General features: G+C 44.4%; 1 protein-coding gene across 1 annotated transcript in view; it reads right to left on the bottom strand.

Moving 5' to 3' along the window:
- Positions 1–27,449, bottom strand: part of LOC112107756 (dynein heavy chain 5, axonemal-like) — a 273,895-nt gene that overhangs the window by 226,441 nt on the left and 20,005 nt on the right. Inside the window, exons 7-19 of the mRNA XM_026659242.1 lie at positions 26,256–26,357; positions 22,328–22,514; positions 20,629–20,794; positions 20,434–20,527; positions 18,006–18,104; positions 17,193–17,374; positions 12,790–12,909; positions 11,935–12,136; positions 10,478–10,573; positions 7,184–7,357; positions 7,001–7,090; positions 6,225–6,380; positions 429–568 (exon numbers count right to left, since the gene is read on the bottom strand). Coding sequence (XP_026515027.1) covers positions 429–568; positions 6,225–6,380; positions 7,001–7,090; positions 7,184–7,357; positions 10,478–10,573; positions 11,935–12,136; positions 12,790–12,909; positions 17,193–17,374; positions 18,006–18,104; positions 20,434–20,527; positions 20,629–20,794; positions 22,328–22,514; positions 26,256–26,357 — 1,808 coding nt within the window. The remainder of the gene's footprint in view (positions 1–428; positions 569–6,224; positions 6,381–7,000; positions 7,091–7,183; positions 7,358–10,477; positions 10,574–11,934; positions 12,137–12,789; positions 12,910–17,192; positions 17,375–18,005; positions 18,105–20,433; positions 20,528–20,628; positions 20,795–22,327; positions 22,515–26,255; positions 26,358–27,449) is intronic.

The raw sequence follows: 27,449 nt of genomic DNA, 5'->3' as shown, positions 1-27,449 counted from the left end.
CTGCACCTGGATTGTAGCAGGGACAATTAGTAAGGAGAGGAATTGGAGTGCAGTGCTCCATAATTCTAGCATCAATGCAGCATAGTTTTGGCCTAATGTGCCACACAAGACATGGAGATTTGCATATGAGTGAATGTCTTTGTCTTTGGAATGATTGCAAGAGTTCAAAGGGACTTTAAGGAAAAGGCATAAGAAAAGAGTATTGATGATTTCTAATGATCAGGTATTTACGGAGATGGAAACCATGGGACCACTACATTGTGGACAATATTATTAAAGAAGGGTGGGCAAATGTACTTAGATTCCATTGGACTCTACTAACATCTGTCACAAGGAAAAGTTATTATAATAACCAAAAAAGCAGGTAGAAATGAGACCCAAAAGAAAATTTCCAGATAAAGATGAAATCAAGTTAAGTGTTCACTAACTTCATTTGCTGTTTTTTAATCTGTTCTTCTTCTGCACACATGCCAAGGGCAACATCTGGAACTTCAAAATTCATTTTTTTCAGGTATTTTGTTTCACACAGTACTTCGAGGACCATGGGATCCAAATTCACAAATAATTCCTTCACACACCAGAACAGGAGGAGGAGAAAAAACAACAGTGAACATAAAGTGGCAGTTTGGTGGTCACATAGGCAGTGTGATTTTTCTAAAATATGTATAAAGTGTAGTACAGATGACTAACCAAGATTTTGAAAATGGGTGCCTACATTTAGACTCCTGAACCCATACTCAGGCACCTCTATACATAACTGGATTTTCCAAGTGCTGAGCAACCAGCAACTCCCACTGACGTCATTATGCTGTGAATCTTTCACTGTATCCTTATCATTTGAATAAAAATATTGGCTAGAACAGTCTTCTTTCTCCATACACTGTGGTTAGAAAACCCAAAACTTGCTAAGCTAGAAAATTATTCCTGCCAATATGAAAATAAAAATTTACATGGTCAGTAGTTTTCTAACTACACAAGAACAATTGCTTATCATCAGAAACTAGCAAAAAAGCAAAAAAAAAAAAAGGGGGGGCAGTCAAAAAAGCAAACAGGATGTTAGGAATCATTAAAAAGGGGATAGAGAATAAGACGGAGAATATCTTATTGCCCTTATATAAATCCATGGTACGCCCACATCTTGAATACTGCGTACAGATGTGGTCTCTTCATCTCAAAAAAGATATACTGGCATTAGAAAAGCTTCAGAGAAAGGCAACTAAAATGATTAGGGGTTTGGAACGGGTCCCATATGGGCAGAGATTAAAAAGGCTAGGACTTTTCAGCTTGGAAAAGAGGAGACTAAGTGGGGATATGATAGAGGAATATAAAATCATGAGTGGTGTGGAGAAAGTGAATAAGGAAAAGTTATTTACTTGTTCCTATAATATAAGAACTAGGGGCCACCAAATTAAATTAATGGGCAGCAGGTTTAAAACAAATAAAAGGAAGTTCTTCTTCACACAGTATACAGTCAACCTGTGGAACTCCTTGCCTGAGGAGGTTGTGAAGGCCAGGACTATAACAGGGTTTAAAAGAGAACTAGATAAATTCATGGAGGTTAAGTCCATTAATAGCTATTAGCCAGAATGAGTAAGGAATGGTGTCCCTAGCCTCTGTCAGAGGGTGGAGATGGATTGCAGGAGAGAGATCACTTGATCATTACCTGTTAGGTTCACTCCCTCTGGGGCACCTGGCATTGGCCACTGTCAGCAGACAGGATACTGGGCTGGATGGACAGTTGATCTGACCCAGTATGGCCATTCTTATGTTCTTAAAAGAAGTTATATTTTAGCAACAAAGCAGCCTTTCAGCTATCGGGGCACAAAAAACTCAAAATAATTAATTTTTATGTCAATAACTCAAGAATAACCACAATAAAGGCCTGATCTTCCACATGGAGGGGAGGAGGGTGTTGTTACATTTGGGCATAATAAAATTTGGATGTGGTTTTACCTTTTTTTTCTTTTCTTAAAAACTAGGATATTACATTTTTAAAATGACATTAACAAAATGTTATTAAGGTTGGAAAATCAGGCACTCAAGTTACAATTAATGTTGCCCATTCTCTCTCCTCCTCTGCCACAGAATTCCTACGTGATGTGGGCAAGTCTCTTAAATTAAATTTTGGCCAGTGGCCATTAATTGTGTGTTCATCTCTGGGTGCCTGTAGAGAGGCCTTATTGGGAATCTGGGAGGTAGGCGGGCACAAGACTGCCCACGTCTAAAGGCCCCTCCCCCAGCCTTGCGGGAGGGACCGCTGGACCCGGGAACCAACGGAATGCGGGGGACAACTAATGAATAACAGGGTCAGGAGTGACTGTCACAGGTTCAAAACTAGGGATCCAGAGGGGGACAACGAGCAGAGAACACCGGACAGCGCCCACTGCTCCTCAAAGCTGTCTAGGGAGCCAGCGGATGCTGCCCAAAGGAACTCTGCCCGGATGCGTGAGACCAGGGAGGAGTGGAAATAGGCCCCACAGTCACAGAGCACCCCCTCATCTAGCATCTTCCGCTTGGTGTTGAAGATGGCCACTTTGGCCAGGGCCAGGAGGAGGCTGACAAGGAGGTCTTGCGACTTTGTGGGGCCACGGACAGGGTGTGAGCATATAAACAGGTGTGGGGAAAAGTGCAGCCAGAACCTCAGTGCAGCCAGAAGGTTCTGGAGGAGCCAGAATAGGGGCTGTAATCTGGTGCATTCAAGATAAGTGTGCGCCAGGTTCTCCCTCACGCCGCAAAAGGGGCAGGCATCGGGGATGGGGGTGAACCGCGCCAGGTACATGCCCGTACTCACGGCTCCATGAAGGAGCTGCCAACCAATATCCCCAGCGGGCCGTGGGACCAGAGTGGAATAGAGGCTGGCCCTCTGTGGTTCCTCACCCTCCACAGATTGTAGATAGTCCCACCATCTGGTATCAGGGCGGGACACGAGGGTAAGGAAGTGAAACGTGTGGAGCATGAGCGTGTAGAATTGTTTCCTTGGCGCGGTTCGGAAGTGAACTGGCTGTGGGGCACGCAGCCAGTTCGGATTGTGGGAAGGGAGGGGGCTGGGAGAGCTCGCGGAACAGGGGCCCAATGAAAAGGTCCGGAGGGCGTGGGGTGAGGGGTGGGCGGGGAGCACCTCTCGCAGTACCCGCTCAAGGAAAACCCAAGAGGTGGGCGACAAGGCTGCCCCAACCTCCTGGAGAACGCGCAGTGGGGTCAGGAGGGTGGAGAGCCCCATGTGCCGACCGAGCACTCTGGGATCCACCCAGTCCCCCCGTCATAGTCCAGGAGGTCTTGGAGTCTGGTGGTTTCTGCCATGACCAGCCTCCGGTGCACCGAGGGGAACTCGGCCACCTGCACACGAAGGTAGGGGTTGTGGAGCAGGGGCTCCGCAAGCAGGTCCACCCCATCAGCGGCCACAATGGACCTGGTGGCCGAGAATAGCTTCCAGGTCTGGAGGAGGTCCTGATAGAAGACTGGAAGCTCAGAGAGGTCTCGCGGAAGACCCTCGGGTGGAGAAAAAAAAGCTGCTGGTCGTATCGGAGCCCTCGAAGGCAGCGGAGGAAGGCATGCGCCAGCGTGCTCCACGCCAGACTACCTGTGCCATAAAGGAGTCTCTGCAGGGCCTGGAGGTGGAAGACATGGAGGTGGCTGTTGGGGCAGACCGGACCCTGTCCTCCCTCCTCCAGGGGAAGACTCAGAACCCCTGCAGAGACCCAGTGCAGTCCTGGCCAGAAGAACTCCAGAGCTACACTGTGGAGCCGGGCCAGGATCCCCGGGGCCAGGCTCAGGGTGCTGAGCCAGTGCCAGAGCCTGGACAGGACTAGTTGGTTCAACACCAGCACCCTCCCCCGCAGGGAGAGGCACCTGAGGAGTCCCGTCCATCTCTGCAGCCACTCACCCACCCTGGCCTCCAAATCCTGCCAGTTCTCTGGCAGAGAAGGATTTGTGGCGGAAAGGTAAACACCAAGATAGAGCAGAGGACCTACAATCCACTGGATGGCTTGAAGCGTGGGTGGGAGGGAGCTTGTCTGCCACCCATCCCCGACCATCAGGCCAGAGCTCTTGACCCAGTTAACCTGGGCGGAGGAGGCCGCCGAGTAGATTGCCTGGCAGGCCTCCACCCGCACCAGGTCACCCAGGTCCTGAACCACGAGCAGCACGTCATCGGCATACGCTGACAAGACCAGCTGCAGCTCCGGCTTCCAAAGCACCAACCCGTCAACCTCCGTCGGAGGACACAGAGGAAGGTCTTGATCACCAGAGTGTACAGCTGGCCTGACAGCGGGCATCCCTGACGTACCCCCCGCCCGAAGCTGACCAGCTCGGTCAGGGTCCAGTTGAGCCTGACCAAACATTCCGCGGAGGCGTACAGCACCTGGAGGAAGCCCACAAACTGGGGCCTGAAGCCGAACACCCACAGAGTGCCCAGAAGGTACCCGTGGTCTATCCTGTCCAACGTCTTCTCCTGGTCCAGGGACAGGAGGGCGAATGACATACCATCCTTACCAGACTTGAGAATGAAAGACCACTACCCTGCCCGTGGTGAGCAGAACCAAACCCACCCTGCCCAGCTTATCAGAAGTACCGGGCAGGGCACGAAGTATAAAGGGAGGGCCCTGAAGTTCAGTTGCGGCTGTACCAGGGAAGAAGGCAGACGTCTCTGCTAGGGAGCCGAGCCTTCTTTGGGACCCTGGACCAGCAGCCCAGCAGATCAGCGCCCTACAGACTGAAGCGAGCGAGGACCCCAAGGAATGGCTGAAGTGGCCACCGCCCGATTGCGAGGCAGCCAGACAGAGCTCCAGCTTAATAGAGCAATGCTGACTAAGTGGGGTAGGAAGTAGCCCAGGGAAACCAGACTTTGATCCGGTAGTGCTGCCAGGAAGTGAGGCACCATATTTCGGTTTCCCCGCCAACCCAGTGGCAGAACCACCTGCCACTAATAGGGCCATTGGCTGGGATCCAGTGGAGTAAGGTGGGCCCAGGTCCCCCTATCCCCTTTGCCACTACCCCACATCTGGGGATTGGCAGCACACTCATGCTAGGACGGAAGGCCTGTGCCTTGATTGTTGGTTGCCCCAGCCAGGAGGCTGTGGGCTCTAGATTGTTGTTTGCTGTATACCTTAGCCAGGAGGCTCTAGGATAAAGACTGCATGTTCCTCTGCCCTGCCCCGGGGGCCAGTGCTCCAGACTGTTGACGGTTGTTTACCCCAGCCAGAAGGCTGCGAGCTATAGACTGCTTGTTGTTTGACCCCAGCCAGAGGGGCCCGAGCCCAATTACTGTTGCCTGATGCTGTGAGGCGGAGTTGCCTCCCTCCCCACTCAGAGTGAGGGACAACTTCACTGCCCAACCTGAGTCAAAGAAGGTCTAATATGCAAAAGAGCTAATGACTCACAAATGCAAATGAAGTCAGTAAGAGCTACTTGGCACATGAGGCAGTGTGGTCTGGAGGAATGTGCATAGGGATGGGAATCAGGACAACTTGAGTTCTAATTCTGAATCTGTCACTGAGTCACTCTGGCTTTAGGTAAATCACTCTAATATCACATCTCCATTTCCCCATCTGGGGATAATACCTACTTCAGAGGAATGATGTTGCAAGGATTAATGTCTGTACAGTGCTTTTAACATGTAAAGTGCTATAAAAATGCTAAGTGCTCTAAAAAGTCAGGTTCTAGGTATCTAAAGTGGGGGCTTTCCAACCACTGAAGCATTAAAAATTGCATATTTTGAACTTAATCTCTCTGTGCTGTAATCCCGATCTATAAAGTAAGGATAATAATACTTTCCTATCTCACCAAGTAGTTGCGACCTCAAATTCATTGATATTTGTGAGGTACTCAGTATAGTGTTAATGAACATAGAAAAGACCATGAGGCAGTTAATAATTACATATTTGCTGCAGGTTTTGGACAATGTATAATAAATAAAACATGGAAAGCTTAAGATAAAAAAATCAACTAGCTATATCATTCTCTGAGTATTGTCCGTTATGTGCACTAACATAAGAACGAAATGAGATAGGCATGCTGTGGAAAAAACTAGCATGCGATCAAACAATTAAAGTCTATATTGTAATATATACACATAAGGGGGCAGAATTAAGGTCACACAGAGTAACCTTAGAGTGCTTTATTTTGCAAGCTTAATGGCATTTTATAAACATAGTTTTGTGTGTGTGATTAAAGCAATAAATTTCATCCTTCACTATCCTTTTATTTTTAACTTTTAACTTCTTTACCTTGGTTTCTGGATGTCTGACAAGCAATGAAGCACGCAGTCCATTCTTAGCTTGCTCAGCAAACCTGCACCAGGCTCTGTGATAAAGAAGTTCGAATTCTAAAAGAACAGCAGCCATTTTGTTGTAGCTCCAAATTACCTTCTTCATTTCCGGAGTCTACAAATCACAAGAAATTTGTTTTTATAATGTTGTGCTCATATAATGGATTAGATTGTGCCTACCAGGCCTTTCCTCACGATGGTCAATGGAACCAAACAGGTGTGGAGTTTGTAGGGCAAGCCATTTTGGAGATCAGATGTGCCAAACAACTTAGAAAGATATTTTAAAATTCAATGAGGAAACTTTTAAAACACCTTCTCATTTTTATCAACCTTACCTACAAAAATTCTACACTGTAATATGAGACGTGGCATGTGCAATTTCACAGAGATTTGTTTCTTTCAATCATTTGTTGAAACAATGGTCTACAGTGCAGGGCAATGTGGGGCAGAGGCAGGCCCAGGTGAGGACAAAAGGAGTGACCTGAGTTACCTACTAGGACCAAGCAGCAGAAGGTGATTGGGAAGCAGCTGTGATGAGCCACAGAGGGAACTGGCATTGCCACCAGAGGTTAGAAGCTAGTGGTCAAGTATGGCAGGAGCTTCTCTAGGATCTGAGGGCCAAGCCTTTAAAGATGCAGAGGAATGGATATAAAGGAAATAAAAGTAAGCTATGTTATTGGCATGTCCTTTTTTTTTTTTTTTTCAAATTTAGCATTCCCCCCACTAATTTCCAACCTTCAAAAGTGCAGTCTTCTTTTTAAAAAATTTCATTGGATGGTCTATTTTTCTGAACAACTGCCGAGCCCACATAATCTTCCCAGTTACCTGCAATGGAGCAAGATTTAAGTTTATGTTTTCATTAACATAAAACAGACAAAGAGTAAAGATCTTTTTCTCTCGCCTTAGTTTCATCCTTACAGGAGGTACATTACGAGGCATAGGCGGATTTTCTTTTTGCTTCTGGTAGAGTTTTCGAACCAGATCTAATTCTCGGCTGTATCGCTGAAGGACGATTATATATTTTTCAGTAAGATCAATATGGTCTTTACCAATGTGTTCAAACTTCATCAGAAGTTCCAACATCTGTTCAGTCTAAAAAGAGAGATTGGAGATTTGCAGTAAATGCTCCATCAAGATGGGAATAGCTTAATAAGTTGTCATTGTATGTTTATAACTGGTTAAGTTATTTTATTGTGAACACAGAACAATCATATCTAATAGGTTAATTTATTAAATTCTCACTTAGCTCTAATATCATGTTTTAAATAGTCTGATTTGTCAAAAAGCTACCTACATAGAATAACGGGGCAATATTTAATTTCTTTCTGACTCTTCTCCAAATGATCAGTGTCATTTAGCCACACACAAATCTGGTGTAGAGTACTCCTGGAATTCTGTGCCACTACGTGTGGGAAGAATTCATGACCCCCCACAGATTTCTTTGCTTCTTCACAGAAAATGACGGGGAAGCAAAGGGAAGCCGCAAGATCAGTGACGCACCGCTCCCCAGCAGCGCAGGGGTGTCGTTTCAGGTGCCCGGAGCAGCTGGCGAAGGGATAAATCACTACCGCAGGTGGCAGGGCTGAGGACACCCCAACTGGTGGCTCCGACCCTGTGCCAGGCTCAGTTGCTGGTCCTGGCTGGGCAACGAAAGGAGTTCCTCTTCCCATGCAAGGAGTGGCTGGGGCCAGGACCAGGTCAGACCCCACCCCCAGAAATCTCCCCCGGCTGCAGAAAACTCCGCACCCCCTCTCCGTATCCTGCCCCCATCACTCCTCAGCGTGGGGGTGGGGCACTGTAGAGAGAGCTGCTCTTCTGTATGTCCAACCCCCTTGCATCCATACCCCCCTTACCCAGACTTCCCCCTCCGCCGAGCCTCACCCCCTGAACCAGAGCCCCCGGGCACCCAGAGCCCCCTGCACCTGGAACCCCTGCCGAGCCCTACTGACCCCCATCTCCGGACCCCCACCCCACTGAGCTCCGATCAGCTGTACCTAGATCCGCACCCCACCAAACCCCACTCACCCAGTTCTCGGACCCCTCCGTTGAGCCTCTCACACACAGACACCCCCCCAAGCCCCAACCACTTTCACCTGGACCCCCCTGCAGAGTCCCATTCCCCCTGCACCCAGAACTCCCCAACCAGCCCTGTTTGCCACACACATGGATCAGGGGCTAAGGCTGGGTGTGTGTGCAAGATTCTGTCCCTCTCACTTGCTATATTTGTGTGACTGGTGTAGAGGGGCAGGGCCCCAGGGTGTTTCTGGGGTGAGCCCGGTCCTTGCACTGTGTCAGGGTTGGGTGCAGCCTCACCTCCCAGTCTGTGACCTGGGAGAGGGGGGGACCTGCAGGGTGATCTCCCACCTCCGTGCAGCCAGTGGTCTGTGCTCCCCACTGCCATGCTGGAGCCTCCACATTTATTTATTGACAAATAAAATGGCAGAATTTTGCAGAATTTTAAAATATTGTGCGCAGAATTTTTATTTTTTTGGTGCCGAATTTCCTCAGGAGAAAGTAGAGTAGTACTTCCACCTTCATCAAGACTTTGATTCTGCAAACAGCACCACATGGGCAGATTCCTGACATCAGTGGGGCTCTCTGCAGGCACTGAGGTCTGCTCACACAGTTTTTTTTCAAAATTGGGGCCCAAATCTAAAATCAGTCCTGATTTTAAAGACATAGCTCACGATGTTGATTTCTTTGTTTATTTCAATCTGGAAGGAGGAGCATAAGAAATGCAACTGAGAAAATATTTTGAATGAGCTGCTGGGCAATATATTTTTTTAACCGAGTACAGCTCTGTTCTGTCTTGTGTTAAGTACTGGATGAACCCTTATTATGGGTTGAGTTAAAACTGATATGTGAATGCACTCTTCACTTTAGATAGTTCTAAGAAAGACTTAAGAGGCCATATCGAAACATGGCAAAACAGAGCCTGCTCAGCAACTACCACCATGTGGGTGGAGAGTTCCACTGAGGATTGTGACTGTGTGTGTGAGTGAGAGATAGACAGACAAACAGTCTGACAGAACAGAGACAGGTTGAAAGGCCAAAAACCAACCAGGAAAAAGCAAGCCAAGCAGGAGCCTGTGAGCACAGTGTATGACCTTGGAAAAAGCTAGAGAAAGAACTTTTTGCTCTGGTGTTGGCTAAAGAGGCTTGGGGACACAAGCTAATAAACTATTCTTCTGTTTATGGTTCCTCCTATATTTGGAGAATATCAAGAAACAAGCTTACATTAAGGAAAATACCAGATCCTTCATCAATTACTATCCCAACCTGAACTATCCAAAGGGCTCTGAACTTTGACTAGCAACTAGGGGCAAAAAGGGGCAACACTTGGAATAGTTTAAACTTGATTCTAATTCTTTTAAATTTCCACTCCCCATTTTCCCCCTAATAATTCTTGTAATGTAAGCACAATTAGGAATGAAAAAAAAAAGTCAGCCAACATTTTGGAAGCAATAGGGGGCCAATCTGTAACACATTTTTTAAACGGGGGAAATAGTCATCTTAACAACATTTGTCTGTCAATTTAGGTGTTTATATAACTGTCTCCCTTGCCAGTGTAAAAGGAACAACCAACCGCTTTGCTCTGAGGCATAAAGAGGTGCATAGGCGCCATCTTTCTTAGTTCCCCAGGGATGCTCGAACCCCTGCTACACCACGGGCCCTGTCCCCACTCCACCCCAATGTACCAATGACAAACTGTAGGCTGGAGTAGAGAGCAGAAGGAAAGAAAGCACTGAAAGAAAGCAATAGAAGAAAAGCAAAACTGCAGATAGGTCTGGAGGTGCAGAGAGGAACCAGGGCCTGTGAGGTAAATTGGAGAGCTAACGACAGATGCTCCAAGAGAAGCAATTTACTATTTTGTTGCATCAGTAGGGAAGAAGTAAGAGCCAGGAGCAGAAACAAGTAAGACGAAACAAAATGGGGAAGATGAGAGGGACAAAAGATGTGAGGAAGACAGAATAGGAAATTGGCACTTGACAATTATCAGTATTTAAATTTCCAACATTTCTGACTGAGTACACTTGAGCTTGAAGAGTTTGCCAATACTGCTCAAATCCTCTGATATTATCTCACACCGAACAAGCATTGTGGCCTGATTTCCAAAGATGCTGAACACCTGCAGCATGCAGAGATTTCAGTAGGATTTGTGGGTGCCCAGCACTTCTGAAGGTCAGGTTTTTTACTTGCAGAATTACTCACAGTTAAAGATTTCTCAAACCAAGAATCCACTAATTCTTGCATTGACTGGTGCAGACCTTCAATTTGATTCTTAAATTCAAGGTAATCTTCCTCAAACTGAAAAGGGGGAGAGGATAACAAAACAAAAACCAAAAAATGGGTTATATGATGCCATTAATTTTCATGTAAAGCCACCCTCTTGGAGTCAATACAGTATTTGCATATTCTGCCCATTAAGTGTATTCAGCACTGTACAGAACAGTCCAGTGACAGAGCTCGTAAGCCCCAGGAGTTTACATGCTAGATTAGACAAACACGAAACAGTCAGCAGGACTAGTTTCCATGATTTATATTGAAAGTCCAGTGTGAAGAATCCTGTGAGATTCTGAGTGCCTTCATCATCTCACAAGAGGCACTCACCACCCTACAGGGGCAGTCCATACTATACTCTCACCCAATCATTTCATATGTAGATATGCCCAAAAAAAACCATAATAGAAGTTAGAGATCTTGAAACAGCCCAAAACCCCAGCAGGCATCCAAATATGATTTTCAATGGACAACCACACAGCAAATATTACAGACATCAGAGCACAGTCCAGAAGTGCTCCAGGCCTGAAACAAAGAGTAATTTTCAGAATTTCATGAGTTAGGAAGAACAGTAGTACAATAAGTCAAAATATTTTTCACGTGTTGTAATTATAGTCCGGATCTAGCAAAGCACATGGGCCCTGATTCAAGAAACTGGGGCCTTAAATATGGGAGTAGTCACACTAGCTTCCATCGGACTACTCATGTTCTTGGAGCACAGGCATAACTGCTTTGATGGAACAGAGTCTAAGAACTGCTATTAAAACAATCCAGTTTGAACTCTGGACCCTGATTCTTCAATTCTTCCTCCTCTAATTAATCCTTACTGATGCAAGTAGTCCCACTGACTTCAGCATCACTGCATGCATGAGTTAGGGTTTTCCAGATGGGATTCAAGGTTCATGGATCTCAAAAAAAAGTTTTGTTTTCTAATTAGCATAAAATATGCTCAAGATTCAAGAAAAAGTATTTGCACCACTGGGCCATTAAGCTGTCACATTCACAACTAGTTCACTTATCTGTGTACAACTACCAGTGGTGAATGTCTAACAACTTAAGAAGAAGAAGTGAGCTGTAGCCCACGAAAGCTTATGCTGAAATAAATTTGTTAGTCTCTAAGGTGCCACAAGTACTCCTGTTCTTTTTGCAGATACAGACTAACACGGTTGCTACTCTGAAACCTAACAACTTAAAATTCTCTTAATAAGATAGGAACATGTTAGAATTATAAACAAATTAATGCATATATTGTTATAAACTTCACAATGGTTCTTTTGTATATTGTTTTAAAATCCATCATATTTTCAAGGAAATGCATAGTTTAAAGTGACTGATTTAGATTTTCACAAGTGTTTAACATTTCTGATTATTATTTCTGAAATATGTACCTCTTGTTTCCTGTGATCCAGAACATCATAGGTTTTTGATTTGGTGTTTGTAGCAATCATCTGGTAACGAGCATTGATCTTTTCAATACCTTCTATTTTTATATTCTGTAGCTCTAAAAGGCCTTCCATGATATTGCTTATATCTGAAATCTTTTCCAAGCGCTTACAGAATGCATCAAATTTTCCAAATATATAGTTTTCACTGATGATAAAAAAGGCAAAAGAGGGACTATCATAAACATATAGAATAAAACATACTGCAAGAATTTCTAAGACTCAGATATATTCTTCCTGTACTTGCACAATGTTTCGCTTTTTCTAAAATGTACTCTTATTAGTGCAGAATCAAGTAAAACACTTTTACGATGAGTATGAAGTACTTAATGCTTAATTCTTACATGTGCCAATTTTGGTCCTAATTGTGATTGTTTTATATAAAAGTATCTCCACTTATGTCACAGTTTTCAGAATATTACAATTTGGCCTTGTAATGCTAAGATGTAGGCTGAAGGCCTTGTTCTACAGTGCTGATTCAGGAAAAACTCTCATTGGCAATATGATTAAAGACCTGATCCAAAAGCCCACTTATGAACATGCTTAACTCTAAATACATGCATTAGTTCAACTGAAATCCCTTTGGGCCTATATGGGTAAAAAATCTGTGACAAACTGGCAAAACTTGTCACTGAAAAAAAATTTCTGAGTAAAATCTGCAGGATCAGGTCTGGAACATGCTACAGTTTATATTTTCACTGAATGTTAAACTCTCCAGTTCATCTGAACATATGTTGGTTGTGCAGTTATAAATTATATAAATGGACAAGATTTGATTCAAGGACAGAATGAATGATTTACCTGAAATCAAACTGCCGATCACTTGGATTTTCCTTTAGCTTCTCCCTTACTCTCTGAAAATATGTTTGATATTGTTCATTGAGATAAATGCATTCTTGTACCCTCTTTAATAATTCTTGCCTAAAAAATAAGTGAACAGAAGACAAACTTAAGAACCACAGAGAGCTGCACAAATGATTACAATAGTAGAACATTTCAGCTACATAGACATTTGATCAAGTCCAGTACTTAGAAAATATTGTATTAACATTATAAAGAGTAACTTGATGAAATGTGGACACAGATGTATATAAATACATCATTCAAAATATGAAGAGAATTAAATTAAAATGTTCATTTTTAAACTGTTTAACAAGCTAGAATTTTGTTTTATTTTATTGTTTTATTTCATTTTTATTTTTTGTTTTATTTTGTTTTACTGTTATTGGACCAAATCCTGACCCTATTACACTACCCAGCACAGGCCAGATAGGAACTGCCTATACCATGTAGCCTGTTCAGTTCCTGTACTTTAGCCATTTTTTTCCTTGTCCTTGTTTCCAGGAAGTTTGGATTCTCCTCTTCTTAGGTGGATCAAACATCAGAAAAGTCTCGTTTCCTTTAAATGTGAACATCTAGAAAGCCACAATTCTCAAGGCCACAGGCTGGGTTCAATTCATGTGCAGTAGTTTGACCTATCTTGACATAGCTACTACAGATTAAATAGTGGGCATGGGGAGGCTGTATTTGTCCCTTTTAGTTTAAATAATGGACTGTTATTACATATATAAGCCAATTAGTTGTAAAGATCATCATTCTGTTAGGACTTTGTCACTCTGTTTCCAGAACGTTTGTCAGAGCAAAGGAATCAGAAATTAACAAACGTAAAACCTCATGAATTCACCCTATTGACTCAGAGACGTCTGCAAACAAAGTGAATAAAACAAAAATAATGCATTAGAAATTAACTTTGTTCAAGTATGTTAAAAATTGTATTTTAATTTTATTTATGATCATTCTTTATCATTAAGGATACAATTTAGTCATGGAGGTCAGGGAAGTCAAGGATTCCGTGAATTCACTCAACCTCCGTGACTTCTGTGGCTTAAACTGTGAGCAGCTGGAGCCGGGGCTGTGCGCTGCCCTCCACTCCCCCCTCTCCTGCCACACGGCTTTGGCTGGGGCAGGGATTGTGTGTTCCTCCCCACCCCGTAGCTTCGGCCGGGGTGGAGGTTGCACATTGCCCCCCACCCTCCGTGACTGCGGTCAGGGCTGGAGAGCCCCCAACCCGCGGGGTGAAAGTAACTTAAAGGCCTTACCGGTACTCCGGAGTCCTTAGGAGGGGGCGGGGCCTCAACCAGAAGAGGCGTGGCCTCTATCGGAAGAGGCGGGGCCTTTAAATCCCCAGGCACTTTAAATCAGGATTTAAAGGGCCCAGGCCTGGGGCTGTGGTAGCAGCAGCTGGGAGCTCCAGGCCCTTTAAATCACTGCCAGAGCCCCGCCGCCGCTACCCCAGGGCTCCAGCAGCGGGGCTCGGATGACGATTTAAAGGGCCCGGGAGGGTAGTGGCAGTGGGAGCCCCGAGCCCTTTAAATTGCCACTCGAGCCGCGCTGCCAGAGCCCTGGGGTAGCAGCGGCAACCGGGGGCTCATGGGGTGATTTAAAGGGCCCGGGGCTCCGGCTGCCACTACCACCCCGGACCCTTTAAATTGTCCCTGGAGCCCCACCGCCGCTACCCCAGGGCTCCAGGGATGATTTAAAGGGCCTGGGGCGCTAGCGGCTACCAGAACGCTGGACCTTTTAAATCATCCCCAGAGCCCTGCTGCCGGAGCTCTGGGGAGGCAGCGGCGGGTCTCCGGCGGCTATTTTAAGGGCTGGGGCAGTAGCGGCTGCCGTAGCCCCGGATCCTTTAAATAGCCGCCGGAGCCCCGTCGCCGCTACCCCAGGGCTCGGGCAGCCCAGGGCTCTAGCTGCTGCTGGGAGCCCCAGGCCCTTTAAATTGCCGCCAGGGGAAGCCAATCCACCCCGGTACAGCGCACCAGCTCTTGCCAGTATGCCGTACTTTCACCTCTGTCCACCCGTGACTGCAGCCAGGGCTGGAGAGCTCCCCACCCGTGACTGCAGCCAGGGCCAGAGCTGTGTGGACCCCCCCACACACACACACACCCCTTCAGCCAGGGTTGGAGCCAGGGCTGGTCACTGCTGCAGCTGGGGTTGGAGCCAGGGCTATATGCCCCTGTGGCTGCGGGGGCTGTGCACCCTCCCCCTCCCCTCCCCCCCCCCCTCGCTGCTTTGGCTGTGGCCGGAGCCAGAGCTGTGTCCCCTTTCATGATGGTGAGGCTCTGGCTGTCAGTCCCCTCAGTCTTCCCCCTCCCCCCCCCCCGTGTCAGGGCTCCAGCTGTCGTAACCCCCACTCCCCTTTTATTTTAGTAAAAGTCACAGACAGGTCACAGGCTCCCGTGAATTTTTGTTTATTGCCCGTGGCCTGTCCGTGACTTTTACTAAAAATAACCATGGCAAAATCTTCTCCTTATTTATAATGTATATATGAATATTCTGTCGTGTGCTGGTTGAACGTAATTATGTTTTTCTACACACAAAGAGCAACTAGAAATTTTCAGCATGAATTACTTTTTTGTCACTCATGCCTGTAATCTAGGTGTCATCTTTGACTTGATCCTCTCTCTAGATCCTCACATTAAGGCTGTGTCTAAATCTTGCTGTTTATTCCTGCACAAGATCTCTAAAATGCAGTCTTTTCTATCCATCCACAAAGAGAAAACTCTCGTCCAGGCTTTCGCCATCTTGTTTTCACTATTGCCACATCCTCTTCTCTGGCCATGACAAATGCAATCTCTCGCCCCATTGATCAGTACATGTAGGTGAATGAGGACAGACACAGGGATGGATTTAAGCCGGAGGCCACAACTTTATTAGCCCTGGGGAAGGATTCTATCTGTGCGGTCTGCCCCATCTCTCACATACCAGGGATTTAAGTAAGTCCAGTGCAGTGAGTTATAGGGCTCCCACCATTTAACACGTAACTCTGGGTAGGCTCTCCTCCGCCTATCTGTAGGATTCAGCTCACTCTTCTGAATCCTCTCCCCCAAAGGGTGACAGAGGGTACCAAAGAGATCGTTTGGGCTGCGAAGACATCAGGCCTCTCCTTCACCCATAAGCACAAGGTGCAAGTCTCTCTCAATTCTGGAAGATGGCCCTTTGGCCTTTTATCCACACTGGACACCCTGCACAGCTTGCAATGAACTAAACATTCATTCCCATTACTAATATTAATTTCTAACTCCTATTCCTTCTTTGTGCTTTCTCCTATGCGGCCCCTCACTCATGGGAGGAGCTTCCCATAAACATCTATAAAGCCATCTCATTGTCCTCCTTCAAATTCCTCCTTAAACTCTCCTTTGCCATGATGCTACACAAAATTTGACAACGATTAGGTAGCTGGTGCTGACACCACAGCCTATCATGCTGATCAACATTGTCTCATTGTTTCCTTGTATTCCCCCATTAGTCTGTCTGTTTCCCTTTTATTATTTATTATTTGTATTGCAGCAGCGCCTAAGAGTCATGGAACAGGAGCCCACTGTGCGAGGTGCTGTACAAACACAGAAAAATGGTCCCTGACCCAAACAGCTTATAATCTAAGAGTATAAGACAAAAGATAACAAATAATAGCCATTATAAATAATAAAAAGGAAATAACAGAGCAAGGGAGAACAGAACTAAAGTCTCCAAAAAAAATCCAAGTGTGCTTTAACTTAACTTGCAAGCCTACTGTGGATCCAGCTTTCCTAGGTCAGAAGCTACATTGGCACCATTAAATCTGGCAAAGTTAACATTCGCCACACTGAACTCCTGTAGCAATACGTGCAGAGCAATAGCAGTACAAGCAAGTTCCCACTCTGCTCCTAACAGAGTACACACCCACACTGAATATGGTGCAAACTTACCCCCTTCGTAGTGTTTGCCTTTATTGTTAACTTAAGTACACACAAAGCATAAACCTGAGCTTAAGCTTTCTCAGCTTGCCTGTCCCTAGGGTTTTCTCTCCGAAGAACCTCTTTGTTCCTACTCCTAGTTTCCTCTGTCTGCGTGTGCTTTGCATCAAGAAAGTCATGATGACAAAATAATAGCTTTTTAAATTGTTCTATTTGCATTTTAATGGCAATCTATATAGTATAAACCCTGATCCAGCAGAGACTTACACATGTGCTTAACATTATGCACTCTGAGTATTCCAGCTGAAGTTAATGGAAGCATTCACGTGCTCAAAATTAAAAACTTAGTTACTTGGCTGAATCAGGGCTTACACAATATTACCTTGTAATAATGTTCATATTTAACCTATGAATTTTCTATTAGTCTTAACTGAAGAAGAAGGTAAAACTAGTAAGAAGTCATGTTACCTGTCCAGGTCCCAGATTTTCAAAACACCTTCACTTAGATATATCTTGCATGTATTAATCATCTGGTTAGTGATTTTGAGAAGAAGAGAAGTCATCTGTTCTGATGTATTATAGTATGGTGATGTACTGTAAATCATACGAATACTGTTCATTAAGCTGGGTATGTGCTCCATTATTGCTGCCTAAGACACAAAAGGGAAAGGAAAAAATGAGCAATTCAGATTTCCTAAAAACTAGTAAATATGAAAAGCTACTGCAAACCTTAAAGAGATGCACGCAAGGAACTAAAGGGACAATCATATTAGACAGGTCTGCACAATTTACTATCAGTGGCAGTTCCTTTCAGCGCCAGCAGTGGCTGGGGCTTGGGAGAATACACCTCTACCCCAATATAACGCTGTCCTCGGGAGCCAAAAAATCTTACCGTGTTATAGGTGAAACTGCGTTCTATCGAACTTGCTTTGATCCGCTGGAGCGCGCAGCCCTACCCCCCCGGAGCGCTGCTTTACCGCGTTATATCCGAATTCGTGTTATATCGGGTAGTGTTATATTGGGGTAGAGGTGTATCACCCTGATTTGTTCCTGCCCCTGCATTAGCACCCGCAATGGCAGACGTCTGCTACATGAGAAGCAGTATTTTTCCATTTCTGGGAGTTCTTTGAAATCTATACATTCAACTCAACAATTGTACGGGCACTACACTTGAAAATGGAAATGGAGAGTCATTCTCCCACTGGGAATAATAGCTCTTTTTTCTCTTCTAAGTTTCAGACTGTCTAAATGCTTTATTTAAAAAAAAATAAAAATACTTACAGGTGAGGCTTTACCAAGTGGACCAAAGAACTTATCCAGTGTATATAAATATTTTACATTGTCTTTAGCTTCATTGGCAGCATTTGTTACATTACCATCCTGAAAGGGAAAAGGCAACTAAAATTAATAGCATTTAAGTCAGGGGAGGGCAAACTACGGCCCGTGGGTCGGATCTCGCTTTCAATCCGGCCGCAGAATTGCCAGCCCCGTGGTGCAGCTGGGCTAAGGCAGGCTCCCTGCCTGCCCTGGCCCCGTGCCGCTCCCGGAAGCGGCCAGCACTATGTCCCTGAGTCCCGGGGGGGGGGGGGGGGGGGGGGGGCTCCATGCGCCGCCCTCACCTGCAGGCACCTCCCCCTGCTGCTCCCATTGGCCGGGAACAGGGAACCGCGGTCAATGGGAGCTTGGGGGTGGTACCCACAGGCCAGGGCAGTGCATGGCAGAGCCACCTGCCCCACCCCACCCCCAGGAGCCACTGCCGGACAAGCTGGCACTTCCGGGAGCAGCACGGGGCCAGGGCAGGCAAGGAGCCTGCCTTAGCCCCTCTGCACACTGCTGCCACCCCGGAGCTGCTCGAGGTAAGTGGTGCTGGGCCGGAGCCCGCACCCCTAACCCCTCCTGGAACCCACACCCAACCCCCTGTCCTTAGCCCCCTAGCCCACTGCCGCACCACTCCTACACCCCAACCCCCTGCCCTGAGCCCTCTGCCACACCCCAACCCCCTGCCCAGTGCCCCTTCCTGCATCCCAATCCCTTGCCCTGAGCCACTTCCTGCACACTACACCCCACACTCCCTCCTACACACCAACCCCTTGCCCCAGCCCTACATTCATGGCCCTGCATACAATTTCCCCACCCAGATGTGGCCCTCGGGCCAAAAAGTTTGCCCACCCATGATTTAAGGTTATCACAAAATCTCTGTGGGCTCACTACCTTTCCACTGCATGTTACTAAAAGAAGAATGAATACAGGGGCCAATCCTGCAAACCTTTACTAATAAAAGTACTCCCAATGAAATCTATGAGACAATTTGTTGGAGTAAGAATTGGAAAGATCTGCCCCACTCTAGATTTCATAACTGCTACCTGATGATCAGCAGCTTTTGGACAGGACTATACATCCCAATTTAGGAAAAACTCCTCACTGAAGTTGACAGAGTTTTTCCTGATTAAACTGCAATTCTACTCTGAAAAGTATATGTAAAAATGGCATTCTGGGATCCGATGTTCATTGCCTTTCAGCTGTATATTTTTCAAAGCAGTGTTGGCAACTATCATGAATTTATCACAAGACAGCTCCTGGAGTCATGAGATTTCAACAGAATTTCAGCTGACATATATTAAAGTAAATTTCTAGTCCTCATGGTTTAAAAAAAAAATCTTGAAAACATAATCCCTAAAAGCTCAAAAACTAAGAGGCAAATAAACAGAGCACAATGTTGTCACTTTGTAAAATCTCATGATTTTTTAGCCAATATCATGGTCTTGGGGGCCTGACTCATAATGTTTGAATGTTCAGGGCTGGCAATATTGAATGTGCTCAATGTACATAGAGACAGTTTATTTTTCTAACTGCCAGCCCTGCAAAACCAGCTCAGGCTCTAAAATATACTGGGTTCTTCCCTTCTTATACACTATCACCTTAATAAAGCAATCCCTCAGTGACACCTGTGTATCCGTTTTGTCTACAACAGCTTATACAGGTCTGACTGATTTGAACTTGATAAATAATTCTGTTGATTCTGCACAGGAAGAAATGGAATCCAGCTCACTATCTCTTACATATGTTGGCTCTGCAGGGATAACAGATCAAAAACTATTTTTACCACAAAAGTCAGCAGAAATTACTCTGAGTACACACAGCAAGATTGGTTGAGTAAGAAGGTACCATTTTTCCACAGACTATTCTCAGAGTAGATCCACACTTTAAGGAGTAGAAGATCTTGATGGTAGACCTGCTGTTTCTGACCATCATCTCCTCCACTGGTGCATTCAGTGGCTTTTGAATCTCAGGTCACTTGCACATGGCTTGTGCGTCTGTTTTTCTGGACTGTCTGCACTTTGCATTGTTAAGTTTGGATCAGGTGTCCATATGTCTGATGTAGTAAGTGCCCTAGGTAAAACTAGTTTGAGCCTGTAGCCAATACCTTCTCTATCCCCTTCCTGGCAATCCCACAGTCCTGTGTAGATATCTGTGTAACTGGCAACGTATGAGATAGAGTTGCCCTTCCCCCACAATATGTGTGCTTGACTCCAAATCCAGAGAATTGGTATTACATTTTTATATCAAAGAGAGAATAAAGCCCAATACATAAAAACCATCATCCCCAAACTATTATTAGCAATGTGGGTTCGTTTCCAAATGTAGCATAAGTGCAGCAGCATGTTTTTAATTGACTTAAAATTACTTCTATTAAAAGCACAGTCATTACCAGTTCTTTCCACTGCTTTAATAGTCTTGATTTTGCTGCCTGAAGAATACTTAGAACTTTATTTACTCTTGGACTCTTGATCTCATCTAAAAGGCTTTGAAAAAAGAATAAATTAAAAAAAAAATTCAAGTGACAGTTCATGTTTATAAACAAAATGCCCTTTAGCCTGCAGGAGAAATAATGCAATGCTTTAACCTGTTAAATGATGCCATCCTCGATTTCCAGTGTTCCAGTTCAGCAGCTGGGCCAATGTCATCAGCTTCTTTTCTCATTTGTTCACTTTCCACCAATATTTGTCCAATCTGTTTGATCCAAATTATTAGCACTCCCTCAAGTTTCTCAATGACCTCGATGTTACTGCCTTTAAAACCACAAGACAAAAATTGCATTCTACTAATAAGTGCCAAGAAACATACACAGATTTAAACATTCTGTAGAAAAATTCTCACTGCCTGGCTCCAGATTGGATGCAGAGCCGACTTCGGAAGGCTTCTTTAGTCCAAAGTAGCCCACCATTCATCCCACTCCTGGGGCAGATGACTAGAGAATCCATGCAGCAGATCCTCTATCTTGCCACTGTCTTTCCCTCCCTTGCCACCCACCTATTTACCCTCTATACACTGCCATGCAGGGAGCTCCTACAGTGTATGTTCCCTGCAATCCTAATTTGTTAGGAATAAATCCTAAAGTCCTTGTGCGGGGTTTGCTCAGTCCATACCCAGGCAAATTCCCCAAATTCCCAACAAAGTCAAATGAAATAAAACTGAGCAAGGACCTCAGGCTTTAGCCCCATTAGCACATGCATAACTTCAAAATCAGATGTATACTTAAAAGGCACTGGAATACTGCTGCATTTTTCATGTGGGATTTTCATATCCAACAAAAATGCCAAGCCTATCTAACTAACAATTTAAATTAATGTACTGGTACATTAACCATATTTAGTTAATAACTCTACTTGTGGCTAAACAAGGGTTCTCTCTTTCCCCGCCATCTCCTTCCATTCATCCTCCAGTGAAGTCAGAGTGCCACATTATCCCAAAGGTGGAAGACAATCCACATAGGGACCAGAAAACTCTGCATGTTTCAAATCAAAAGGGCTTTCAGATCGTTCCATCTGCGGAGACAGTGTAGTGTTTGCCCTCTGCATTATGACCAGGGCTCCTGGCCCTTCAAACGTGCGGCTTACCGGAGATCCAGAGGGAAATCTTTCAGACCTTGTGCCATCCACTGGAGAGCAGGGCACTTGCTCAGTGACTCAGGATCCTTTAGCAGCCCTGCTGCTATAGGATTTTTTTGTTTTGTTTTGTTTACTGGCAGCTGCCCCAAAACATTCCCATTAAGGGGGTTTTAGTATGTAGCAAGGGATATGATAATACTGATCGGCTCAGCATTATTTTACACTGAAATGTCATGTGGTGACAAGGAAGGGGGGCAGGGTGGAGAGGCCACTGTTGTAGAGAGGGGCCATACCCCAAGTCAAGCCCTCTGATCCAGCTATGCCCCCTTCCAATCCATGGATCTCAGAGCCATAGTGTACCTAGTGTACCTGAGGATCAACGAAAGTAAAGAGCATTCCATATGTAGCAGCTGATCCTCCTTTCTATGCCATCCTCTCCTTATTGAGCTTCCCTCACCCTGCAGAACAGGATGGACACAGTGCTGATTTTATCACATCTCAGTAATTTTCAAGATCATAAACTTGGAATTATACTCCACTTCTAAGACCAAGCAGAAGAAGAAATATAGCTCTAAGGAAGAGGACGAATAAATCTTTTAAGGGAAATCGTTGCTAACAGCATAGAGAACATGGAACATCTCTCTTCCTATAAATACTCTCATTTCCATGTTTTGTTTTGGATCATGTAATATTTCTCCTTTAGGAATTACTGACCTGCTGTTATGTAGTCAGAAGGGTTATGCAAGTTGTTGAGGTAACTCTCAATATCCACCTTCTGCAGCTGAATTTTATCTTCTAAATTCTGTCTTGCTGATGACAAGGTACCCACAAATTTATCCACAGAATACAGAAAGTCTTGTATCTGGCTGTTCTTCAAGCCTTCTTTCACAGCTCCCCAGTGCTGATTATTTGAAAATGATTAATGCAAGAAAAAATATAAAACAAAGGTATTGTGTTTATTAGAAAAGTATTGCTTATTCACAGAACCATACAATTTAGAGATAAGTCTTTCCTATCAGATCATCTCCTGGCAAGTACAGGACCCCTTACAACATATTATTCAGTGCTTTGGCATGGCCGACTTTAAATGGGCATATTAATTTTGTGTTTGTCGGTGTGATGGGGTGTACAAGCCCTGCAGTGGGGAGGTTAGGGTTAAGAAGCAGCTCTGGACCCAGAAAGCCGCGGCCAGCCGCCTCTGCTGGGCATACCTCCAGTGAAGGCTGAGCTCAAAAGGGAGCAGCTCAGATCAGTCTAGTCAGACCACAAAGGAAAGCAGTTGTGTAGTGCAGGCTCCTGCCGAGAAGCTGCTGAAGCCCCACGTGGCCAGGACCAGGCCCCACTGCTGAGCTGTTGCAGGCCCTTCAACCATGGAGGCTGACAATGACAAGCTGTGACTGAGAGAGGAAGACTTTCCAGGGCGCAACCACAGAGGACTGCAGAGGGGACTCTGAAACGAACCAGTGGCACCAACAGAGGAACCGAAGCCAGGATAAGAAGTGGCCCAGGCTGCAGACATAGGAGCGTCCAACCCCTATGCCAAATATTTTGAACTACAATTTACTGGGTCCTGTGCTGGAACCCAGTGAAGCAAGGAGGACCCAGGTTCCCTCCAGCCCCAGTTACAGACTTGCCACTGGGCAACACAGTCCAGAGTATTGCCATTACGTGGTTCTGCCAGGCTTGGACACCAATCCCTGACAGTTGGGTAAAAATTAGGGCTGTCAAGCAATAAAAAAAATTAATCGCGATTAATTGCGCTGTTATTTTTGGATGTTTTCTACATTTTCAAATGTATTGATTTCAATTACAACACAGAATACAAACTGTACAGTGCTCACTTTATATTTATTTTATTACAAATATTTGCACTGTAAAAAAACAAAAAAATAGTATTTTTCAATTCACTTAATACAAGTACTGTAGTGCAATTTCTTTATCATGAAAGTTGAACTTACAAATGTAGAATTATGTGCAAAAAATAACTGCATTCAAAAATAGAACAATGTAAAACTTTAGAGACTACAAGTCCACTCAGACCTACTTCTTTTTCACCTAATCGCTAAGACAAACAAGTGTGTTTACATTTGCAGGAGAGAATGCTGCCCACTTCTTGTTTACATCACCTAAAAGTGAGAACAGGCGTTCAAATAGCACTGTTGCAGCCAGCATCACAAGAAATTTACATGCCAGATGCACTGAAGATTCATTTGTCCCTTCATACTTTATTCACCATTCCAGAGGACATGCTTCCATGCTGATGATGGGTTCTGCTCACTAACGATCCAAAGCAGTGTGGACTGACGCATATTTATTTTCATCATTTGAGTCAGATGCCACCAGCAGAAGGTTGATTTTCTTTTTTGGTGGTTTGGGTTCTGTAGTTTCAGCATCAGAGTTTTGCTCTTTTAAGACTTCTGAAAGCATGTGCCACACCTTGTCCCTCTCAGATTTTGGAAGGCACTTCAGGTTCTTAAACCTTGGGTCGAGGGCTGTAGCTATCTTTAGAAATCTCACATTGGTACCTTCTTTGCATTTTGTCAAATCTGCAGTGAAAGTGTTCTTAAAACGAACAACATGCTGGGTCATCATCCAAGACTGCTATATCATGAAATATATGGCAGAATGTGGGTAAAACAGAGCCAGAGACAAACAATTCTCCCCCAAGGAGTTCAGTCACAATTTTAATTAACACATTTTTTTTAATAAGCATCATCAGCATGGAAACATGTTCTCTGTAATGGTGGCAGAAGCATGAAGGGGCATACAGATGTTTAGCAAATCTGTCACGTAAATACCTTGCAATGTTGGCTACAAAAGTGCCATGCGAATGTCTGTTCTCACTTTCAGGTGACACTGTAAATACGAAGAGGGCAGCATTATCTCCCATAAATGTAAACACACTTGTTTGTCTTAGCGACTGGCTGAACAAGAAGTAGGACTGTGTGGACTTGTAGGCTCTAAAGATTTACATGGTTTTGGTTTTGAGTGCAGTTATGTAACAACAACAAAATCTACATTTGTTAGTTGCACTTTCACGATAAAGAGATTGCACTACAGTACTTGCATGAGATGAACTGAAAAATATTGTCTTTTATAATTTTTACAGTGCAAATGTTTGTAATCAAAAATAATATAAAGTGAGCACTGTGCACTTTGTATTCTGTGTTGTAACTGAAAAATATATTTGAAAATGCAGAAAAACATCCAGAAATATTTAATAAAATTTCAATTGGTAGTCTATTGTTTAACAGTGTGATTAAAACTGCAATTAATCGCAATTAATTTAAATTAACTGTGATTAATCGACAGCTCTAGTAAAAATCTTATATTTTACATAATGACAGCTGACATTCTCATGTAATCTCTTGATTCCAACAGCTGAGGTTATAAGAAAAACACCAAATATTGTGAAAGTCACAATAAAATTATGAGAGTTGGCAACACTGCATTTAGCAGCTCTGTGTATTTATAATGGTAGTCAAAATGGAGTTGTCTTGTATCAGAGTCAACCGTCTAACAAAGCATTATGGCAAGGACACAAAGTTATAAGGAAAATGACATCTATGCTTCTGACTGCAACTGCTGTTGTAAGAAACTGGGTTGGCCCACTCTCAGAGCCTTGGCAGGTGAGACAAAAGGCTGCAGAGGAGACAAATGAGCACAAAGACCTCATGGTAATGAAATGTCGCTCTGAGTTCTCTCTCTCTCAAGGTGACTTGTTGGGCTTTCTTTTCAGCTTGACTTCAGAACAATGGCTCCCTTTGAAGAGAGGAAGTTAGATACTAATCTTTCTCCCTACTTCAGTATGAAAGAAAATCAAAAGAGCAGCATCTGGACCATGTTAACACCAAATTACTTTGGAGGGGCTGAAGCTTTGGCAATCCCACCCGGCTATGTCCCGGCTGAAGATGGACACAATACTGCATTGTGATAAGAAGGGCACATTGAGCTACAAGGACAAGGGAGGCAAGACAACAGGAGTATGCATGGATGAGGCAAAAGGAAAGCAGCAGCAGAGTGCAGATGGGGAGAGGTGGCCAGAATGTCCACTTAATTGGCTCTAATGAAACCGGGAAGGGGGGGGGGGTCTCAGTTTCTACTAGAGACAAGGCCCAAGCTGCAAAATCTGATGATATTCAGATGTTGGGTTTTAATTTGGTCCCATCTCTAGTTTCAACAGACCAAATCAGAACCCCTGGACAGCCCCACAAAACCAGGAAAATTCCAGTAGGCTGGGGCTTGCAGGGTGTGCTAAAGTGCTGAAGACCCTAACTGTAGATATCTCTGGATTAAATCATGGGCCTAACTATGTTGCAACCAAGAGAAATTGACACTTCTTTTTACTCAAGCTTACCCTAGCATCACACTCACTGTTATTCTCTTGCTTTATCATGCTTACCTTATTATGCTATTTTTAAGTCATGGTATATTTAAATATGAACGAATATGAAATATGAATTTCTGACTCCCAGATAAAAATGTCAGGACCTGTGCATATCCTAATATAGACTTTTATATCATTCTCTGTTCCCTTTGACAGACACTTTTGTTTTAGTTCATCTGATTTACAACTGAGATAGAAACAGCTATTAGACATAACTCAAAATAGGTTTGTTAAGAAAAGATACTGATTATTTACCTGCTGAGATTTAAGTGCTGGTACCATGACTTGGGCCAAGAAAATTTCCAGGCCCTGAAGGATATTTCCATTAGTACAATCAAACATTCCAAAATTCACCTCCTTCGGGGAGAAAAAATAGTTAGCAGAATGCATTTAAATGAAACTTCTGCAGTTTTGTGACCAACTGAGCGAACTTCAGGCACATTTAAGATGGATGTAAATAGACGACAACCTAAATTTTAGGAATGAGAAATTTCTTACCTAATAATATTCTGTTAGCAGCTTCTCTCATCATTCATCACTAATGTGTTCATGATCTCCACTATGGAATTTGGAGGCAGTTCAATGCTGTTGCTGTAGGCTCCAGGACTAAGACACAGCCTTCAGCTCAAGTCACCAGAAGAGTTTTTCCAAAGATAGAGACGCTCCAGCAACTAATTGTTAGCATTAAGACAATAACTTGATATAATGTATTAAATAAACTTGTGATGGGGTGTCTGCCCCACACTGGCAGAGAAGGGGTTAAAAGCAGCCTACAGAGGCTGTGCAGGGAACAGTGATACGGGAGAGTCGAGTCATGAAGAGGATTCTGCAGTACTTGGACTGAGGCGGGTTTGCAGGTGGTGACAATGACGAGCGAGGCACCACCAGGAAAGGGTACGCCGGCTAGCAGTGCTAATCCCCGAGACAGCCAGCAGGAGGTGCCACAGTGGTGAGTGAAACCCATGATAAACCTTAAGAGAATTATGTCTAAATCTTTCTGTACAGAAAAAAGTATTCTTGTCATTTACCACACTACTAGGATGGATTGAACTCAGAGAGAAGCTGCTGACAGAAATAAAATGATCAGGTAACAAATTTCTCATTCTGGTGCACAGCTTTTCTCCTCATTCATCACTAATAGGAAGTAGCAGGCAGCGATTCAAAGAAGTAATAGGGGAAAGTTAAGCAGTGTTTTAATTATTATTATAGTAGAATTGCAGGCTGGAATGGACGTTCCCCCGCATATAAAGCAAGATCTTTGTACACAAAGGAGTTATGTAGGAACCAACCTCGTAGCACCTTTCTACCAAAGGATGCCTCTGCAGAGAAATGGAAACTTATTTTGCAACTCTTTCTCAGATGAGGCTCGTACACTTCTTCTCCAATGCCCAAGGGATTTCTGCAAATACTTTCCCCGATGCCTAGCATGTCAACTGGTGCAGGATTATA

Source organism: Terrapene carolina, unplaced genomic scaffold, assembly GCF_002925995.2.
Source record: "Terrapene carolina triunguis isolate 2854851 unplaced genomic scaffold, T_m_triunguis-2.0 Scaffold613, whole genome shotgun sequence".
In the NCBI taxonomy this organism is placed as follows: Eukaryota; Metazoa; Chordata; order Testudines; family Emydidae; genus Terrapene; species Terrapene triunguis.
This window is presented reverse-complemented; position numbering and strand designations above follow the sequence as displayed.